General features: G+C 38.6%; 1 protein-coding gene across 3 annotated transcripts in view; it reads left to right on the plus strand.

Annotated features, from left to right (window-relative positions):
- Window positions 1-20,788, plus strand: part of SMARCC1 (SWI/SNF related, matrix associated, actin dependent regulator of chromatin subfamily c member 1) — a 170,918-nt gene that overhangs the window by 6,893 nt on the left and 143,237 nt on the right. For all 3 annotated transcript variants that reach the window (XM_044253682.1, XM_044253683.1, XM_044253684.1), the window contains exons 2-3: window positions 1,727-1,846; window positions 19,542-19,627. In XM_044253682.1, coding sequence (XP_044109617.1) covers window positions 1,727-1,846; window positions 19,542-19,627 — 206 coding nt within the window. The remainder of the gene's footprint in view (window positions 1-1,726; window positions 1,847-19,541; window positions 19,628-20,788) is intronic.

The raw sequence follows: 20,788 nt of genomic DNA on the forward strand, positions 1-20,788 counted from the left end.
AAGAATTGCCTTTTTATATCATGCTTTATCTTTGCTTGGCAGTAGTACAGATTGAGAGCCATTCCGTCTAGTAAGAGTAGAATGTGCAGTTGATAATCATTTTGCCATGTATAAATCACTTACAAATTATTTTTTGTAATAGAAACCTCTACCACATTAATCTTGAAATGTTGGATGATAAGGGGAATGAGGTTTGTCCCAGGAAGAAAAATTCATTTTGCTATCTTTTGTTATCTTTTGAATTTCAAGGAGGTCTCTAGATGTTTTTCCTGCTTAAAATTGGAGGCTTAAAAAAAAAATTTATTGACTGCGTTGGCTTTCCAAAGTGATGCTAAACGTTTCATAATTAAACTTTGATATTTAGTTTAAGTTGCTAGTTTATGCTTTCCATGTCATGTTACCTGTTATCTATCCTTGCTGTGGAACTAGCTTGTTCCCTGCCACTGGTTTGGCCTTTGGACATTGCCGACATTAGTGTGGATAACTTTTCGAATATATTTGTTTAAAAAAAATTTTTTTTTAAGGATTTTATTTATTTATTTGAGAGATAGCAACAGAGATAGTGACAAATAACGAGAGAGAGCCCAGCGAGGAGGTGAGGGAGAAGCAGGCTCCTTGTGGAGCAGGGAGCCTGGCGTTGGGCTCAATCCCAGGGCTCTGGGATCAATTACCTGAGCTGAAGGCAGATACTTAACTGACTGAGCTACCCAGATGCCCCTAAAATTTTTTTTTATTGTAGTAAAAAAAGTAACAGAATTTACTGTCCTAACCATTTTTAAGTGCACATTAAAACAACCATTTTATTATATTCAGAACTTCTTGGCATAAAACAACCATTTTGTTATGCTCCGAGTTTCTGTGTGTCAGGAATTTGGAAGGGTACAATGGGGACAGTTTTCTCTGAGAACTGTGTCTAGGGTTTCAACTGGGAAGATTTGATGATTGGGGATAACTTGACAGCTGGAGGCGGAATCATCTGGAACCATTATTTCTCATGTGTCTGGTGGTTGTACTGTCAGTCTTCTGGGACATCAGCTGGGGCTTCTGGCCGTAGTATCTCCAAGAGGCTTCTCCCTGTCGTCTGGGATTCCTCAAAGTATGGTGGCCTTCAGGTAGTTGGACTTCGTGGTAGTTCAGGATTCCAGAGGTGACTCTTCCCAAGGGACTACCTGGAAGCTTTTGACTTACCCTCAGAGGTCCCACAGCATCACTCCTGATCTCCCCACTGCATCCTGATGGTTACAAGTTAATCATTAAGGATGGTCTTGATTGAGCAAAGGAAGAGCATACACCCTACTTCTTGATGAGAGGAGTATCAAAGAAATTTGTTAGCCCGTTTTAAAAACAGTACAGTCTGCTCTCTGCCACAAGTTATCCTCCTGCTTAATACATTTGCTAATAGGTCTCATCTGATGATAGTTCAGGCTCAAGTTTGAGGTTCAAGACCTCACCATCAACTTTAGGTCCAGGTGTACACGCGGTGACTTGGGTTCATTGCTTGGGCATGGTTTCTTTCCTTCAGACCTGTTAAGTAAAGAGATCAGTTATCTTTCCCTTCCCACTGCTCCCAGTATTTACTTTTGTAAGCTCTTTTTTACACAGAGACCAAGGTTCAGACCTCTGCAAATCTGTCACCTGGCCAGTGCTTAGTAGGTAATAGGAAGTAAGCTACTGTTCTCTTCCACACGACTGTCCCAGTTTTTGAGTCCCCATCTTTATCTTGCAGTATGTTCATGCGGATGCTCCTACCAACAAAACGCTGGCTGGGCTGGTGGTACAGCTTCTTCAGTTCCAGGAAGATGCCTTTGGGAAGCATGTTACGAATCCGGCCTTCACCAAACTCCCGGTAAGTACATCAACTTGGAATAACATTGGGGAATCTTCAGTGTCTGTACTCTCAAGTGCAGCCTACAGCTCTTTCCTTTACTGCTGCTATCCTATAGAATAAACAAAGAGCCTTAGTGGAATTTTCATGATAGATTATTATTAACTTTTTAAGTGTAGGAAGTGTCACTTTTAGGAGACATTTAAAATTTGCATGAAACTTCACAACAACTATTTATAGACTTAACTGTGAACATTTTACTATGTCGTAGTTTCCTTGTAGTCTCTTTTCTACCAGGTCTCCATTCTTTCTCCTGGTGCAGTTCTTGTGGCTAGGATACTTTTTTGTGGAATTTTTATCTTCTGTTGGTAAGATTTTCTGAGTTTGTGTGAAAATATAATTCTGTTGTCCTTGCAGTTGATACTTGGATAGTTTGGTGTAGAAATACTGGGTTATGCCTTTTTTCCTTTTGAAATATGTAGGTTTTGTTCCTTTCCTTTTTAAGTCTGTTTATTTTTAGTAATTTCAACACCCAGCGTGGGGCTTGAACTCACGACCTGGAGATCAAGAGTTGCGTGTCTACCAGATGAGCCAGCCAGGTGCCCCTGGTTTTATTTTTTCCTTTTCATTTGATTTTGTAGAGAAAAATCTGATAACTTGATTTCCCCTTGTTTATACTGATCTTTGAAATTCAGAAATATAACTAGTTATAAGTCACAATCCAAAGACTCATTTATATTTCTTTAGCTCAGGGAATATTCATTTTGTCTTCTTTCCTATCCCATATTCCTTCATTTATATTTTTGAACTCTGTATAAACATTAGATTTCTAGGAATAACTTGTAGCTTTTCTCATAATTTTTGTCTTCTAATTTTCTGATTTGGGTTTTTGCAGTTTCCAGTCCAATGTTTGCTGCCTCCACTGAATTTAGAGGCAGACCTTTTTTTTAAATCTTAGAAGTTGCTGACTTGGGTGTTCTTAGTTCATCACTAAATTTTTTAACAACTCATTGCTCTCTCAGGTATGATTCAGAATAGGAGAGTGTGTGTGTGTGTGTATTTTTTTTTTTTAATTCAAGAGCTTACTTAGTTTTTTTTTGTTTGTTTTTTTAAGATTTTGTTTATTTATTTGACAGAGAGAGACTGCGAGAGAGGGAACAGAAGCAGGGGGAGTGGGAGAAGCAGGCTTCCCGCTGAGAAGGGAGCCCATGGGCAGGGCTCAATCCCAGGACATTGGAATCATGACCTGAGCTGAAGGCTGATGCTGAAGGCTGATGCTTAACTACTGAGCCACCCAGGTGCCCTGAAGAGAATGTATATTTTTTACTGCTCTTGCAGTAAATGTGTTTAGTTTGCTTATGGCATTTTTGCTACCTAGACATTTTTATTTAGTCAGATACAGGATTGTATTTTTTCGTTTTCTTTTGTTTTTGTTTTGTAATCTCTACTCCCACAGTGGGGCTGGAACTTACACCCTGAGATCAAGAGTCACAGGCTGCACTGAGGGAGCCAGCCAGGTGCCCATAAAATTGTGGTTTTTGAATTGGGAAGCTTTCTTCACTCGTAGGTGAGGAAGGAATTTAGTGAGGTGTTCTAGTACTTATGTGGCTTCATTTTTTATACTTAATTCCCATCTATTTAGAATTTATCTTTGTATTCAGTGTGAGCAATGGATCTGGTTTTATCTTTTTTCTTAGATTATCTGGTTATCCCTGAGGTTTGTTAGAAAGTGCTCCCCACCCCCCAACTGATAGGAGCTCAGCTAGTATTAAGTGTTTGGTTGCTTATCAAATTCTGAGAATTTAAAGAGCAGTACAGTGTATTGCTTGTCCTGGGGGGGCACACACTGTAGTGGCCTGAAGGAATAGAACCTTTGAGTTTGCTGGTGATCTCAGGAAATGTCTTCCAGGGGAAAGGGCATTTGGATTCAAGACTTGAAAGTTGAGTCTGAGTTCTTCAGGGAAATGCTGAAGGATGGGATTTCCAGGCAGTGATAGCAACGTGTAAAAGCATTAAGGCCTGAGAAAATGTGGTACTCCCAAGGTAGTTGTGACTCTTCAGTAAGATGAGAGCTGAGGACAAGTAGGCAGAGAAATGGGCTAGAATCAGTCGTAATAGGCCAAGTTTACTGTCCTAGATGTGTGGTCTTTATCTCCTGAGTGTTGGGGAACCACAATAAGGGAGAGAGTAGTGGGTGGGTTAGTTGATTTTGGGTTTTAGGATAATCCTACAGGCTTCAGTGTGAAGAATGGGTTGGAAGCTGTTGAGGTTGGAGGCTTTGAAAACTCTCCATGAAGAAACTGCTCTAATAATCCACTGTGATGATACCATGTGGAGAAAACTGGATTTCTTTACTTGCTTATTTTGAAAGATTTTATTTATCTGCAAGAGAGCAAGAGCAAGAGAACACAAGCAGGGAGAACAGCAGGCAGAGGGAAAAGCAGACTCCCCACCGAGCAGGGAGCCTCATTGAGGGCTCGATTTGGGACCATGATCTGAGCTAAAGGCAGACACTCAACCAGCGGAGAGCCCCCCAGGTGCCCCAGAAGCAGTGGATTTTTTTTTTAATTTTTATTTTTTTAAAGATTTTATTTATTTATTTGACAGAGAGAGAAAAATCACAAGTAGGCAGAGAGGTAGGCAGAGAAAGAGGGGGAAGCAGGCTCCCTGTTGACCAGGGAGCCCGCTGCGGGGCTTGATCCCAGGACCCTAGGATCATGACCTGAGCTGAAGGCAGAGGCTTTAACCCCTGAGCCACCCAGGCGTCTGAAGCAGTGGATTTAAAGAGGATGGAAAGGAACTCAGAATTCAAGGGGGCAGAACTTGGTAATATTCTTGTGGGGTGGGGGGCAATACAGGGGCTGGAAAGAGAAAGACTTTGCTACCTTGAGCAATCAGACACCTTTATCATGAAGGGGAAAGCCAGAGTAAAAGCAGGTTTCTGGGGAAGGGTACTCAGTTTAGTCTAACTTTGTTAGAGTTGGTTCTCCGATTGGTTCCTCAGGTTTAGAAATCTTGTGGGAAGTGAAAGCTGGAGTTTAGAGTACAGGTTGAATCAGAAGAGAGTTACTGGGAGTTACTGGGTACGGGATGAATTCAGTTGTGGAGCAAGATCATTCCTTCTCTTTGGATTTGCTTTTTAACTTTCTCCTTTTAAAATACCTACTTACGGGGCACCTGGGTGTCTCAGTGGGTTAAGCCTCTGCCTTCAGCTCAGGTCATGATCTTAGGGTCCTGGGATTGAGTCCCGAATCCAGCTCTCTGCTCGGCAAGGATCCTGCTTCCCCCTCTCTCTACCTGCCTCTCTGCTTACTTGTGATCTCTCTCTCTGTCAAATAGATAAATAAAATCCTAAAAAAAAAGGATCTACTTAAAAAAAAATTTTTTTTAAAATACCTACTTTTGAATATGTGATTTGTTATATATGTATAATAACAATGTAGTAAGTACCTGTATATAATTTATGAATAAATTTTTAGATATTGGAAGTACATACTCATTTTGTTCTAATGGGAATTATTCAGCTGGATGATGAATGTAACTTCATTTTCTGAGCTGTGTGCCTAATTGAGGTTTTTGAGTAACTTTAAATTTCATATTAATTCAAAGTAAAAATTTTGTAAGAATAATGCAAAGAACTTTCATTTTCCCTTCATTCAGAGTCCCTGATTGTTAACATTTTACTACATTTGCTCTATCACTTTTTCCTCTGTATTTTTTTTCTAACTCATTTGAAAGCTCCATGTTCCTTTACCTCTAATTACATGAGTTTACTTTCTTATTCCTGTATATAATGAGTCAGATTAGAATTATTTAATTAAGAACTGGTTGAAGGTATCATTTAAAACACCGTAACAGGGGTGCCTGGGTGGCTTAGTCGGTTAAGCATCCGCCTTCAACTCAGGACTCAGGTCATGATCCCAGGGTCCTGGGATCGAGCCACACATCAGGCTCCTTGCTCAGCAAAAAGTCTTCTCCCTCTCTCTCTCTCTGCCCCTCACCCTGCCCTTGCTCACTCTCCCTCTGTCAAATAAATAAATAAAATCTTTAAAAAAAAACCCCAACACTGTAACATAATACATATGGATAGTACTTATCAAGTATAACGTTAATATTTAGGATAAAATCTACAGATAACATTACATGAAGTATTTTCTGTTACGTGATTCACATTATATTGGTATTTCTAATTAAGATTGTATGAATGGTCTTAAAAAATGGTATGTATAGGAGGCGTTATTTATGAGATATTAAACTCTTGCAAATGAAAGCATTATTTTTTTCCGGATTTTAAAGATTAGGAAAGAATATTTTCAGGCAAAAGTCATAAATAAAAATAATTCATGGCTTAGTGCCAGTGGGACCAGATGTACTTTTCTTCCTCTTAAAATAGTGTTTAACATTTTCCCAAATGAAAGGGATTGGTGTAATGTGTAATGGTGGCAAGCAAAAGTGGATGAGAAAGATAGTTAATGAAGCAAAGAATGTTTTAGTAAAACATGTCAGCTGTTTAACCTTAAACTTTTTTTTTTCTTTCTGAATAAACAGTACTGGTATAAGAGTTCACTATTTGGGCTGATTTCTTTCTTTCTTTCTTTTTTTTTTTAATCAGAGTGGAACTTTATATGCTGACTTTCTAAGTTACACCGGATATTAAACAGCTGGCTCAGTGTAGGGTATGTTCTATCTAATGCTAAATTGAGAAGCTAGGATTTAGGAGAAATTTAAGGGTTTATAAGACTAAAAATATGTTGTGTAGGCAGGGACACCTGATCGGCTCAGTCAGTAGAGCATGCGACTCTTGGGCTCAGGATTGGTAAGTTCTAGCCCCACGTTGGACATGGAGCCTACTTAAAAAATAATATGTTGTATAGGCAAATGTAACATGAGTTGAAACAGAAGAAAAAAGTGGTTTTACCTCCACCTCAAGTAAAAATTCTTGTTTTTCTGTACTCTCTTCAAGGCTCAGTGCATAACATCATTGTAATGATAGGGTAGAGTCCGATTTGTGTTCTGCCTTTTAAAATAGAGCATAAGCAGCTACGTTTAAAAACAAGGCTCTAAGATCTGGAAGACGACTAGAAGGTCAAATCAGAGCCTGAAGTAGTGGAAGATTATAAGTACATTCATGAGATGTTCAAAATTTCCACTCACCATTACACTAAAAAAAATAATCCTTTCGGATGCCTGGGTGGTTCAGTCAGTTAAGCGTCTGCCTTTGGCTCAGGTGGGATCCCAGGGTCCTTATCATCGGACTCCTTGCTCAGCAGGGAGCCCACTTCTCCCTGCGCCTGTCCTGCCTGCAACTCTCGGTGCTTCTGCTCTCTGACAAATAAAATCTTAAAAAAAAAAAAGTAATCCTTTCATTGGCAACTGTATAGCCTATCAACATCCTACCATTCCATGAATTTCAGAGTGGAGAGGCTACCTTTGGGTACGTGGGACAAGAAAGAAGATTCTAAGTGTTTTATATGTATTGGAAGTTAGTCCTTTAGGTTTGTATCTTAGACCTCTGTCTGATGAAAGTGCAATATAAGTGGCCATTTAAGTGAGATGATGGGAACATTTACTTTGTGGAGCAATGATTTGGTTTCATTTTGCTTTTCTGTATATGTATCACTGTGTTTGTATGAATCGCTAAAGAGAATAGTGTAGTTTTGCTTGTCTTTGAGTTTTATGGGAATGGAATTTTAAGTATCTGTTGTGAGCCATGGAGGAAGTATTTGTAACCATGAAAAGACAAGTTGAGCCAAAAGAGGGAGATAGTCCTGCTGAACTATTAAGCCACGTACCTATAGATAGTGCAAATTACTGTTGATAAAAGGATAAGTCCAAAAAACTCTTGCCCTTGTAATTCGTCTGCAAGGGCAGTGATCTAGATGATCTGGCATGACTGATTAGAGCTCAAGGGACTGCAGGGTATGGGCTTTTAGGGCCTGGACCTTGATACCAGGCAGAGGATATGCTGGGCCAGGTGTTGATTAAGGCCCCAGAAAACTATAGGACCAGTGTTAATGGCAGGCCTGTAGTCCCATCCATACCATGTCGAGTCCCAAGTAGAAACCTTAGTTCGCTCGCATTGTATTCCTGATTTGTTTGGGTGAGGTTTTATTTATTTATTTATTTATGCCTGTCCCTCCCCCTTTTGCCCCCCCCCCCCATTTCCCTTTCTTTTACCGTATTGTTTCTCCCTCTAACTTTACTCATGACTGATGGATGCCTTATAAGTGGTACGTATTTAAAATTTGAGTTCAAGATTTCAAGGTAATGAACATTTCCATCATCCCCAAAAGTTTCTTTGTAATCTATCTCCTGCTCTGGTTCCCTGGCAACCATTGAGGCTACAGATTTATTTACAGCTTCATGAAATTGATATACATAGAGTCACACAGTATACTTTTTTGCTTATTTCTTTGACTCTTCATAACAGACTTTGAGATGTGCATCATCTGTTATTCTCTGTATTATTTTTCGTTTTTACTGTTGATTAGTATTCCATTGTATGGATAAACCACAATTCATTTATCCTTTTACTGTTTGATGGGAATTTGGGTTGCTGCCAGCTTTCTAAGTAAAGCCGCTGTCACTGTTAATGTACAAGTCTTTTTGTCATGTGTTTTCATTTCTCCTAGGTAAATAACCCAGGAGTGGAACATTAGGGTCATGGGGTTGGTAACGTTTAACTTTAGAAGAAACTGCCAAACTGTTTTCTGAAGTGGCTGTATCATTTTACCTACCCTCTAGCAGTGTAGTGTATGAGAGTTCCAGTTCCTTTGCACTCTTGTCAGCGGTTGGTATGACTAGTCTTCATAATTTTATCCATTTTGATAAATTTTATCCATTTATCCATTTTATCCATCCACTACATACATATCCAGGTATGTAGTGAACTCTCATACTTTTAATTTGCATTTTCATGATGACTGCTAACATTAAACATCTTTTCATGTGCTTATTGACCGTTTGTCAATGTGGCAACGTGTGACATAGAAACACAATGTGTTTCTTCCTTTGTGAGGTGCTTATTCAAACTGTTTTTTAGTTTGGTTCCCATGACCACCCCACATTCAGATTTTTAAAAATTTGTTTGAGTAATCCCTGCACCCAAGCTGGGCTGGAACTCCTAACCCTGAGATCAAGAGTCTCATACTTTTCCAGCTGAGCCAGCTCGGGGCCCCATGTAAATAAAACTAAGATTTGTTACAGCAGTATAGTAAGGATGCGAAGCCTAGTCACAAGGGGAAAAGACACAGGTGTAGCCTGAAGGGATCTATACTGCCGGTTTCTGATCGCTCTCTCCCTTATGTGAGGCATCACACAAAGTGCCTTCTTCCCCAGCATTGAAGATGTAGTAGCAGATAGGCACTATTTCTGCCGAGGGATGCCTGTTAGAGTCTCACACCCAAGGATTTTATTGGGGGCTGGTACCTTTTGTGTAGTACATACTTAAACTTCTAGACTCCCTCAAAGGAAAGCACGTATTTATCATAAACCACCACATTGTTTGTGCAGATAGTCTAGTCTCAGGGAACCACACTTTTTGAATCGGTTGACTAGGAATACTCTTAAGGGCAGATTTCCAGATGTTAGCCAAGGGCCAGTTGGCAAGTAGGCCTTTCTAAGGATAGTCCTCTCAGGCCTGCTGTGTTAATCCTTCTCTGCATAGTTTTGTTGTATGTGTGGTTTTTTTTTAATTAAAAAAATTCTTTTGTGTATTTTGTATATAGGTCCTTTATAATATATCTGTTGCAAATATTTTCTTCCAGTTTGGGATTTGACTTTTTGTTTTCTTACCAGTCTCTTCCCAAGAACAAAAGTTTTGAATTTTGATGGATTCAATTTATTGATTTCTGTGATTTGTGCTTTATTTGTTCAGGGAAACCTTTGCATACCCCAGAGTCATAGACTGTTTCCTGTATTTTCTACTAGAAATTTTATAATTCTAGGTTTTATGTGTTTTGGGTTAATTTTTATGTATAGTAAGGGCTCATGTTCTCTTTTCAGTATGGATATTGAGTTATTTTATTTTATTATTATTATCTGTAAAGATTTTATTTATTTGATAGAGAGAGAGAGAGAGGCGCAGGCAGAGAAAGATGGAGAAGTAGGCTCTCTGCTGAGCAGCCCCTATGTGGGGTCTGGTCCATGATAACCTGGACTCCAGGATCATGACCCTAGCCAAAGGCAGACACTTAACCCGGTGAGCCATGCAGGTGCCCCATATCCAGTAGTTTTAGAGCTACCATTTGTTGTAAAGATATTTTTTTCTTCTTTGAATTCTCTTAGCTCTTAAGCTGAAAATTAGTTGACCAGATGTGTGAGTGTGTATCTGGGTGGTTTTTGCTATTGATTGAAATGTATATGTTTTCGTTAATACCATGTTTTTGAATACTGTAACTTTATGACAAGTTCCCCTCCCCAATCTTTATGCTTTTACTTTCTTTTTCTTGCCCCATTGTACTGGGTAGTGCCTCTAACTCAACATCGTATAGAAATGGTTAAGACAGGAGGCTTCTGGCTGGCTCAGTTGGTAGAGCATGTGGCTCTTGATTTGGGAGTTGTGAGTGTGAGCCCCACATAAGGTGTAGCGATCACTAAAAAAGAAGTGTTTAAGACAAGAATTCTAACTTTATTCTTGTTAATGGAAAACAAGTTTTGCACTATGAAATATGATAATAGCTGTAAGTTTTTCATATGTGATTTTAATTCAGATTGTGGAAGTTCCCTAGTATGCCTAGTTTGCTAAGAGCTTTTAATGCACATGACTGTTGGATTTTATCGTGTGCTTTTTCTGCATCTTCTGAGATGATCAAGAGGTTTTTCTCATATTCTGTTGATATGATGAGCTTCATTCACTTATTTTTCAGTTCATCAACCTGGTATTCCAGGGTAAACTGTACTTAATCATGATATATTATCCGTTTTATGTATAATGGATCTTAATTTGCTAGTTCAATTTTCTCAACAGATACAGGGTTCAGATTCTCTTTATTGTGTCAGCTTTGGTAATTTGGATTTTTGAAGAAATTTTATTTATTTGACAGAGAGAGAGAGATCACAAGTAGGCAGAGAGGCAGGCAAAAGGGGAGGGGAATCAGGCCCCCTGCTGAGCAAGCAGCCCGGTGTGGAACTCAATCCCAGGACCCTGAGATCATGACCTGAGCTAAAGGCAGAGGCTTAACCCACTGCGCCATCCAGGCGCCCCCATTCTACAGGTTTGGACAAATGTATAATGACATATATCCACCATTATAGTATGACACAGGATAGTTTCACTGTCCTGAAAGTCCTCTGTGCTCCTCCTATTCATTCCTTCTGCCTGCACTAACCTCTGACAACCATAGATCCTTTTACTGTCCATAGTTTTGCCGTTTCCTGAGAGTCATATAATCGGAATATGTAGTATGTAGTCTTTTTAGGTTGTCTACTTTCACTTAGTATTATGCCCTTGAAGGTACTTTGTGTCTTTTAATTGCTTGCTAGCCCATTTTTTTTTAGCACTGAATAATCCTTTTCTTACCAGAATTTGGTGTTGTCAGTGTTCTGGATTTTGACTATTCTATTATGGTATCTCATTCTAATTTGCATTTCCCTGATTACAAATGATGTGGAGCATCTTTTCATCTCTTTCTTATTTTTTTGAAGATATTACTTTAATTTTTATATTTTCTTTTATTTTAAAGATTTTATTTATTTGGGAGGGAGAGAGAGCATGTGCACACATGATTGGGGCGGTGCAGAGGAAGAGGGAGAAACAGGTTCCACTCCGAGCAGGGAGCCTGATGTGGGGCTCAATCCCAGGAAACCCCCCCCAACCCCAAGATCATGACCTGAGCTGAAGGCAGACGCTTAACCCACTGAGCCACCTAGGTGCCCCTTAAAGATTTATTTTTAAGTAATCTCTACACCCAGCATGGGGCTCAAACTCACAACCCCAAGGACAAGAGTTGCACTCTCTCTCTCTCTTTTTTAAAGGTTTTATTTATTTATTTGACAGACAGAGATCACAAGTAGGCAGAGAGGCAGGCAGAGAGAGGGGGAAGCAGGCCCCCTGCCAAGAAGAGAGCCCAACGTGGGGCTTGATTCCAGGACCTGGGCCGAAAGCAGAGGCTTTAACCCACTGAGCCACCCAGGCACCCCATCTCTTTCATTTTTGAAGGGCAGTTTTGCAGAATTCAAACTTTGATTGACAAGTTATTTTTTCTTTCAGCACTTTGCCTTTATCTTTACATTACCTTCTGGCCTTCATGGTTTCTGAATAGAAATTGGGTGTTAATGTTATTTAGAGTTCCTTGTGTATGATGAGTCACATCCCTCTCCCTGTTTTTTAGATCCTTTGTCTTTGTTTTTTTGAATATAAAGTGTCTTGGTGTGGATCTCTGATTTTATCCAGCTTGGAGGTTGTTGAGTTTCCTGGATGTATAAATTCACATTCTTCATAATATTGGCATGTTTTAGCCATAATTTTTTTCAGATATTTGATGTTCTTTTCTCTTTTTTGGGAGTCCCATAATATGTATATTGGTAAATTTGGTGCTGTTCCATTGGTCCCTTATACTGTGTTCATTTTTCTTCGTTCCTTTTTTTTTCCCTCTGGGATGGTTTCTGTCAATTTTTTCCCCCCTCTGAATGGCCCATACCTCCCTATTTCTTTTTAGTATGCTCTGTAATTTTTTTATTAAAAACAGAGCAGTTTGTGTGTTTTAATGTGCTAATAACTCTGGTAGATAGATTCTCTCCCATGTCCAAGGATTGCTGTTGTTACTTGATGAATGCTGCAGACATTTGTTTGTGGAATTTTCCAAAATGCTTTTGTAAAGACTATATTCTTTGTCAGTACTGTCATTGATGTTTCTGTGCTGTTATTTTTCATGGCCAGCAAGTTATCTTTCAGAGATTTCTTTCTTTCTTTCTTTCCTTTTTTTTTTTTTACTTTTGTTAGAAGAAGTTTTGTGTATTATATCAGCATTTTTAGTTGTCAGCTGGACAATTCTGGGTATTTAGCCCAGTATATTTCCTGTAATGATTTTTAAAGCTTCATTTTAAGTTTTAGAGATCAGAGATAAAGTATAGGTCTCTTTAATCTGACTTGAATCAGAAGTCTTGAGAAAGTTTAAAAGCTGTTGATTTTGTCAAAGTAAAGCTCATTCATTTCTTAAATTGATATAATGTAACATATGGAATTGCCTCAGATCAGTTTCTGGAACCAGGTGTTATGAAAGAACCCTGGGCTTAGGAGTTAAACAGCCATGTCCTAGCCCTCTGACCTTGGGGGAAGGTACTTTCACCTGTACTACTACTGGGAAAGTGTTTCTTGCTCTACTGACACTATGATGTAACTGTGGGAATCACAAGATACGGGATAGTAAAAGTTCTTTGAGAAATTAGAAGTGGTATTTAGTACTTAACATGAAAAATAGATTGCTAGCTTGTTCTAGCAGTTTTCTTGGTTGTGAAAATGTAAATATAAGGTAGACATGTTGTTTGAACATTTATTATAATAGTTTGCCATTGCCTCCAGCTCTTAAGGAAGGTCCCAAAGAGCTAGCTGGGTCTTCTGTTTCAGCTCAACTCATATCTGAGAACAGTGTATTTTATGTAAACCTGAGGACTAACAAAATGTTGTAGTGTCCTTTGAATTGAAGCCAAATTTTATCAATTAAGTATTGCGAAGATTTGCTTTACTTTCCTACTCACTGCAAGTGTTTAGTATGTATTTATTGACATGACTTTGTTGGAATGATGGTAACTGTCTCAAAGATGGGAAGAGTGAAAGGCTGTTATTGAAGTTAGCTGGAGAACTGAACAATATCTACTTTGCGAAATTCATCTTTTCTTAAAATACCTACAAAAATGTAAAGCAGTGCTGACATTTTAAAGCAATGATCAGAAAACTTGGTGAAATTACTACTTCTCAAAAGGAGGTACATTGAGATGGATACATTAATTTTCAGGGATATGCATTACATTTTTTGGAATTTATTCTCAAACTGTCAGAGGAATTTAATACATTTTAATATATAACTTTGGAATACATGTAAATACTTTGAAGGTAAAATTTATTGTCAGAGCCATTTCTACAAATGAGGTTGTGTATTTGGATTGGGTAGTATAATTTTGGGACATTTTATTTTTTTATTTTTATTTATTTTTTTAAAGATTCTGTTTGTTTATTTGACAGACAGAGATCACAAGTAGACAGAGAGGCAGGCAGAGAGAGAGAGAGGGAAGCAGGCTCCCTGCTGAGCAGAGATTCCCAGGACCGTGAGATCATGACCTCTGAGCTGAAGGCAGCAGCTTAACCCACTGAGCCACCCAGGCGCCCAATTTTGGGACATTTTAGATGAGTCACAGTCCATAGGCACTCTCTTTCGGACACTTTGGAATTTCTGTCCAGTAAGTCTGATTGACCTCATGGCAGAGATTCTCATGATCTTGGTCAGTCTGGTGTAACGGAAAGAATATGGGCCCGAGAACTTTGGCAGTTGATTTCCTTCATTTGATTTAGTAAACCATGCTGTGTGGTAAAGAAGTTTTAGGGAGAAGGAAATTGATAAGAAGAGGCCTATAATTATCAGAAAAAGGGATTGGACCTGATTATTGGTTTTGTAATTGTTCCTTGCAGAGCACCTGAGGGACTGAGGGAACAGAGGAATAAATGGGGAGGTCCAAGAGGAATCTGTTGCTTTCAAGTTTCTCACTTTGAACAGTTTTTCCTGATAGACTTCTTTCTGGGCTTTCTGCTCCTGGAAGAGTTCTTTGGCAAAGATACATTAGAAAACTGTTGAATTTGGTGAATGTGATGATTCCTCCAACTTTGGGTATTTTATGATCTGTGCCTGAGAATAGTATTGTTCTGCTAAGATCATGCAAAATTCTAGGACGTTTTGGATTTTTCTTTTTTTCTCTTGATTTCAGGGAATAAAAATGTAATTAAGATTTCTGTGTATTTGGGTTTTGGAATGTCAGCACTTCCTTCAGTGGAATTTTAACATGGGAGTCGTATTGGCCTGGGGTGAGAATTTGCTTTTTAAGGCAGTCCAGAGGACCTGATAAATTTAGGACCAATTATTATGTTAAATTGTCATGGGGTTCCTAATTGAGTGGTTAGTTAAGTTCCAAACTCGAATTATCTTGAGATGGAAGCTTGTTACCTTCTTTGCTGGCAGGTATTTTTGTCTAGCTCATCCTTCCCCTCCTCTCTGCAGTGAGCGAGTCGATAGTCCTGGCTGTCCATATGTGTATGGCTGGTGATTGCCTTAGTTCTGATGTCCTCCCTTGCTTAGGTCTGTAGTCTTTTTTTCCCCTGTCCTGCCTGCCTGGGGAAGTCCTGGCCTTTATCTTATCAACGTTGTCATTACTTGCCTGTTTAGTCTCATCATCCCCACCCCCTATCACCCTAGTATGGTATTTCCTTTTTATGCCTCAGAAGATTAACACTTTGACTTTTAGTTTGATTTTTTGTCATCTTTGATTTTTGCATCTAGGGGTTTGATTTCTCCCTAGGGATCCAGTTGTACTTTTAAAATAAAGTCTGTGGGCGCCTGGGTGGCTCAGTTGGTTAAGCGACTGCCTTCAGCTCAGGTCATGATCCCGGGATCGAGTCCTGCATCGGGCTCCCAGCTCCATGGGGAGTCTGTGTCTCTCTCTGACCTTCTCGCTCATGCTGTCTCTCATTGTCTCTCTCTCAAACAAATAAATAAAAATCTTTAAATAAATAAATAAATAAATAAATAAAATAAAGTCTGTTATAGTTTGTCCAGCATGCATTTGAAGTGGTAGGGTTTTCTGATTATTCAGCCTATCATATTGGTGGAGGCAGGAACACTTTTCATCTGTAAAATGGGATAAAGAGAGTCAACTTTGTAGGATAGTTGTGAGGAGTAAACGAGGTACGTTATTTTCATCTAAGATGCCAATACTACAAAATTGCCACGACTTGAGCCTTTTTTCAGAAAAATGGCAAGTTGTCAGTGATGTATATATAGTGCCTCATGGTAAATTTAAATTCTCTGTAATTGGTGGCAATGATAATACTTTTTGTTCTCCCCAAGAATAAGAGTACTGCAGCAATAATTAGCTATGATTAGAGATGCTAATTACAGTTACAGTTTCTCTTATTAATTACATTGGGAAAAATTTCTAGAAAGCACTATCGGAACTCCAAAGCAGTTAAAGTACACAGAGAAATGTGTGGAATATTTGATTGTCATTTTTTGTGAGGTAAAAAGGTTCTGGAGTCTAAGCAACGTGCCTTTTTCCCCCACAGCTTTTTAAGGTGTGAAGATGACATTGTGATTTTCTGTGAACTTTCTTGATGTCTTGGACATTCCCAGTTTCTATTCCTTTATTCACTTTCTCATACTTACTTTCTTGTACCATCATATTGGCTAATAGACCAAAACACGGCATTATAGATGTGTATGTTCTAACTACACAGGTATACATCCTCCTCCTTTTTTTCTAATTAAGATGAATTGTCCTTAATAAATAAGCCAGAGAAATAAATAAGGACACTGTGGTACAAATTTTAAGCACTTTTATGTGTTGCAGTTAGTTCTGTCTTTTTTCTGGGTTTCCATCAGCTCAGCGGAATTTTAGGTGGGCTATAAATAGGTAGGATGAGACCACTTAACGTACATCCAGAATAAGATGAGATTAATTTTCCAAAGAGTTAACCAGAGATAGAACAGCTTATCAAAAGCAGTGTAGTCACACAGCTGGGAATAGAAGCAGCCTGTTAGAGCTGTCCTTGATCCCCAGACTCTGATTGGGGTGTGTAGCTACAGAGATAACTCAGGCAAAGCAGCATCTTGCTGGCTCTGGAAAGCTCAAGTTTTGGAAACCTCTTGCCCTTTTATTCTTTAAGTTTTTCAGTACTAATCAAGAGGAATTTACAATGAACAATCCATGCTGCTCCTTCGGAGAACGTCTAAGCACATGAGTTCTTGTATTCGAATTACATCCAGCATCAGTTAGGGTAGGGCCTCTTCAGGGTGGGGGTGGTTGGGCTAGGGTTGGTTGAGGCGATGCAGTCAGGGCCTCGTGGGTGACCCTGCGAAGTCTCTTGTCTCTGCCTCCCAACTTGCCATCCCCGGATTCTGATTGAATCCTTTTTTATCTGGGTGATTTTGATACTGAGCTTATCCTTAGGATCAGAGTCCCAAATCCATTCCCATTTAGGCTCTAAGAATCCTTGATGAGTGGTGAGTGTCCCTTTTTGTTTTTTTCTTGTCACATCTTTATGGACTTATGTTTTCCTTTTTGCCCTTCATTACTGGAACTGGTGCCCTTGCCAGGTTCCCGGGTTTCCCTTTTTCTTTCCCTTTATTCAGATGATACCTCTGGAAAATTAGAAGTCTCATTTTCTTTTTTTTTTTTTTTTTAAGCTAGTTATTGTATTTTTATTTTATTTTTTTTAAATTTATTTTCAGCATAACAGTATCATTATTTTTTCACCACACCCAGTGCTCCATGCACGTGCCCTCTATAATACCCACCACCTGGTACCCTGACGTCACACCCCCCCTCCCCGCCACTTCAGACCCCTCAGATTGTTTTTCAGAGTCCATAGTCTCTCATGATTCACCTCCCCTTCCAATTTACCCCAACCCCCTTCTCTCTAATTTCCCATGTCCTCCATGCTTTTTGTTATGCTCCATAAATAAGTGAAACCATATGATAATTGACTCTCTCTGCTTGACTTTCTTCATTCAGCATAGAAGTCTCATTTTCTACTTCACTTATTACTTGTTCCTGTAGTGGTTGACAGAAGTTAATGTGTCTGTCTTGAGCATATATCTGATACTTTAATTTCTCAAATTTATTACCTGTCCAGAAATTGGCCTTAATTTTAAATTACGTGTATAGGTGTTTTATTTTTCTGGTCTGATCAATATGTAGCATGGCTATGATTTTTTTTTGACACTTATGAGTGTTTTTTGGGTTGTTTTTTCAGCTATGAGTTTTTAAATTATTTTAGTATACTTGAAATATTGAAAAAGTTCTATGGATTACCTACATTGTCAGGCACTCTGTTGAATACTGATGTTAAAGATTTGAGAAGGACATTGTTCCTGTCCTCAAGGAGTTCATATTAGAGATATATGTATAAACCAGTCATTTCAGTATTAACGCTGAGCAGTTTGCATGTGCATAGTAGTGATACGCCTATGTAGTTGGAGAGAACATTTCAGCCCAGCCTCTGCAGGTTCAGGGAAGGCTCAGTAGAACTGTTTCATTCTGCTCTTGTAGATACCTTCCAGCACATTATGCCAACACTAGAAGATTTTAATAACTTGTTCATTTTCCTAGATAAATAACATGTTGTCAATGGTAAGAATTGGACCTGGATGTATTTGCTTAGGAATATGTAATGCAGCATTTGGGGTGTACTGGGAATAGTATTGGGCAAGAAATTAGGAGCTCAAACCTATGTAATTAAAAAGCAACAGGAAAACCAGAATGACTTGGAAGAGCTCATCTTAATGATTTTCTAAGTATTTCTTATTTTTTAAAATGTTTTTTATTTTTTCATTATAGTAAAATGTTTTAATAACTTTAAGTGTGTAGTTCAGTGGCATTATTCACATTGTTGTCCAACTGTTACTACTATCCATCGCCAGAACTTTGTCATTTTCCCAGATTGCAACTCTGAACTCGTTGAACCATAACTCTTCACTCTCTCCCCAGCCCTAGCAGCCACTGTTCTGTTTTTTGCCTTCTTATATTTGACATCGTGGAGTTCTTTTCATTATATTATTTTGTAAGAATCATTTTGAAGGAAAAAAAATGCATGCTGTATTTCTTCTTTGGAGGGGTTTGTTTCTTTTATTTAAAATTTTTTTTTTATTAACATGTAATGTAGTATTTGCCCCAGGGGTACAGGTCTGTGAATCGTCAGGCTTGCACATTTCATAGCGCTCCCCATATCACATACTCTTCGCAGTGTCCATCACCCAACCACCCTCTCCCTACCCCCCCATCCCCCAGCACCCTATTTGTTTTGTGAGATTAAGAGTTTCTTATGGTTTGTCTCCCTCCCGATCCCATCTTGTGCATGCTGTATTTCTGATACTTTCATATTATTAGCATATTTGATGATCAGTTTATATGAAACTTTTACTTCCATAGTGTAGAAGTCATTCAGCATTTGATTTATTTGATCATTACTTTTATAATCCATAAAGTGCACATCTCTTTCAAATTGTTGCACAGATTTTAGCTATAATTTTACATATAATTAACACTGTGTTTTCATTGTCATTAAAATATTATCACAAGAGTTCAGTTGTTCTAATTTGGGAACAAAGTCTAATGCATACTAATATTTCTTATTCTACAGGAAAATCATATTGTTGGAAATTATGTTTTACTGGGATTTTATACATTTAAAAAATCACATTTTATATTTATCAGTGGACGTTGTAGTGTATCAATATTTTCTGTCCATTAGTGTTTCCTGCTGAAAATTTTGATTTTTCTTTTGTATATCTTGTTTTTAAGAGACTGTTTACTAAAAGAGTAATAAATTGAATTAAAAGAATTTTTAATTCACTTCGGAAAAAATTTCCTTATACCTTATTGGTTCCAGGAAGTATATAATGAGGTTAAGCTACCAGTTTATAAATTATAAGTTTATAAAACTTTGAATTCAGACATGACTAATTTTGTCAGAACTTTTATTTTTCTCATGTGTAACTTCTGTCATTTTTAGGCAAAGTGTTTCATGGATTTCAAAGCTGGAGGCACCTTGTGTCACATTCTTGGGGCTGCTTACAAGTATAAAAATGAACAGGGATGGTAAGTTTTTGTGTTTATTTGTATGTCTTGATGTGATATTTATGTTATTTAATGTTAAATCATCGGCCTTCTTTGTATAGTGTTAGAGAATTCTAAAAGCACATTATAATTAGTGTGCAAAGTTGAAGCTTTCTTTGGTTTTCTGGTTTACTTTGTACCTACATCCAGGAGAAATCTCGAACAATTATTCCATTTGTTAGGCAAATTACTTCTCATATATAGTTGTATCTAGATAATAGATGAGTGTGTATTCTTAGCAAATTAGATGGTTGGCTCACTGTGAAATATATAAATGGGTATTGTGAACATAACGTTGTACTAAAAAACAGCAGTTTAAGTGTTTTCATGAGCCAGGCCTTCAGAATGAGAGATGTCTAGTGTGCTGTCCTCGGGACACAGACGAGAGGAACCCAGCTCAGGAGTGCAGACCATTCCTCCGGCAGTGGTGCAGCTAGGATAGAGTCACTGCTGCTGTTCTTGGGAGTGTTGCATTTTCCCTTCGCTCTCCTCTTTCCCTTTTCTCACCCTGTCTCTCTTGGTGCTTTATCTCTTGAGCTCTGGGGTTTCTGCCGTCTCTGTGTGGGACGTTCAGCTGCTGAGACTAGTGAGGGTTTCATGGTGATGGTTCCAAACTTCAGGGATAGTGGGGAGTCCCTTCACAGGCCGGGGTTGAAGAGGGGGTTCGGGGGGAAATGACTTGAAGTCGTTTTGAGGTTTTAGTTGTGTTTATGTGAAGTGCAGTCTTAGCATCTTTCTAGGAGATTACACATGTAATTTGGGTAGTTTAAAATATGGCTGGAAAAGGCAAATAAGTGCTCACATTGATAAGTAGGACAAGTTTGTAAGTAAATGATTTATTTACAGTGAATAGCAAGTGATACAGACTTTGCGTATTTGCTGAACTTTTTATGTGTGGGTGCGTGCTTAATAGATTGCGGATAATTGATGCAGTGAGCACAAGAGTGTTGACACCAGATGTGGCTGCTGTTTTGCACCTCTGCTTCTGGCTGTGGTGTTGGGACTCTTACAGGGTGTGCCCTGAGCAAGGATGGACAGCATGTCTGACTGCTCTCGGGTATGATTCATACCCTACTGTTAGCTCTAGATTCCCACATGGGACTCTCTTATTTTCTTGTTCATTTTGTGTCCTAAATCCTGATG

This window comes from Neovison vison, chromosome 6 (genome assembly GCF_020171115.1).
Source record: "Neovison vison isolate M4711 chromosome 6, ASM_NN_V1, whole genome shotgun sequence".
Lineage (NCBI taxonomy): Eukaryota > Metazoa > Chordata > Mammalia > Carnivora > Mustelidae > Neogale > Neogale vison.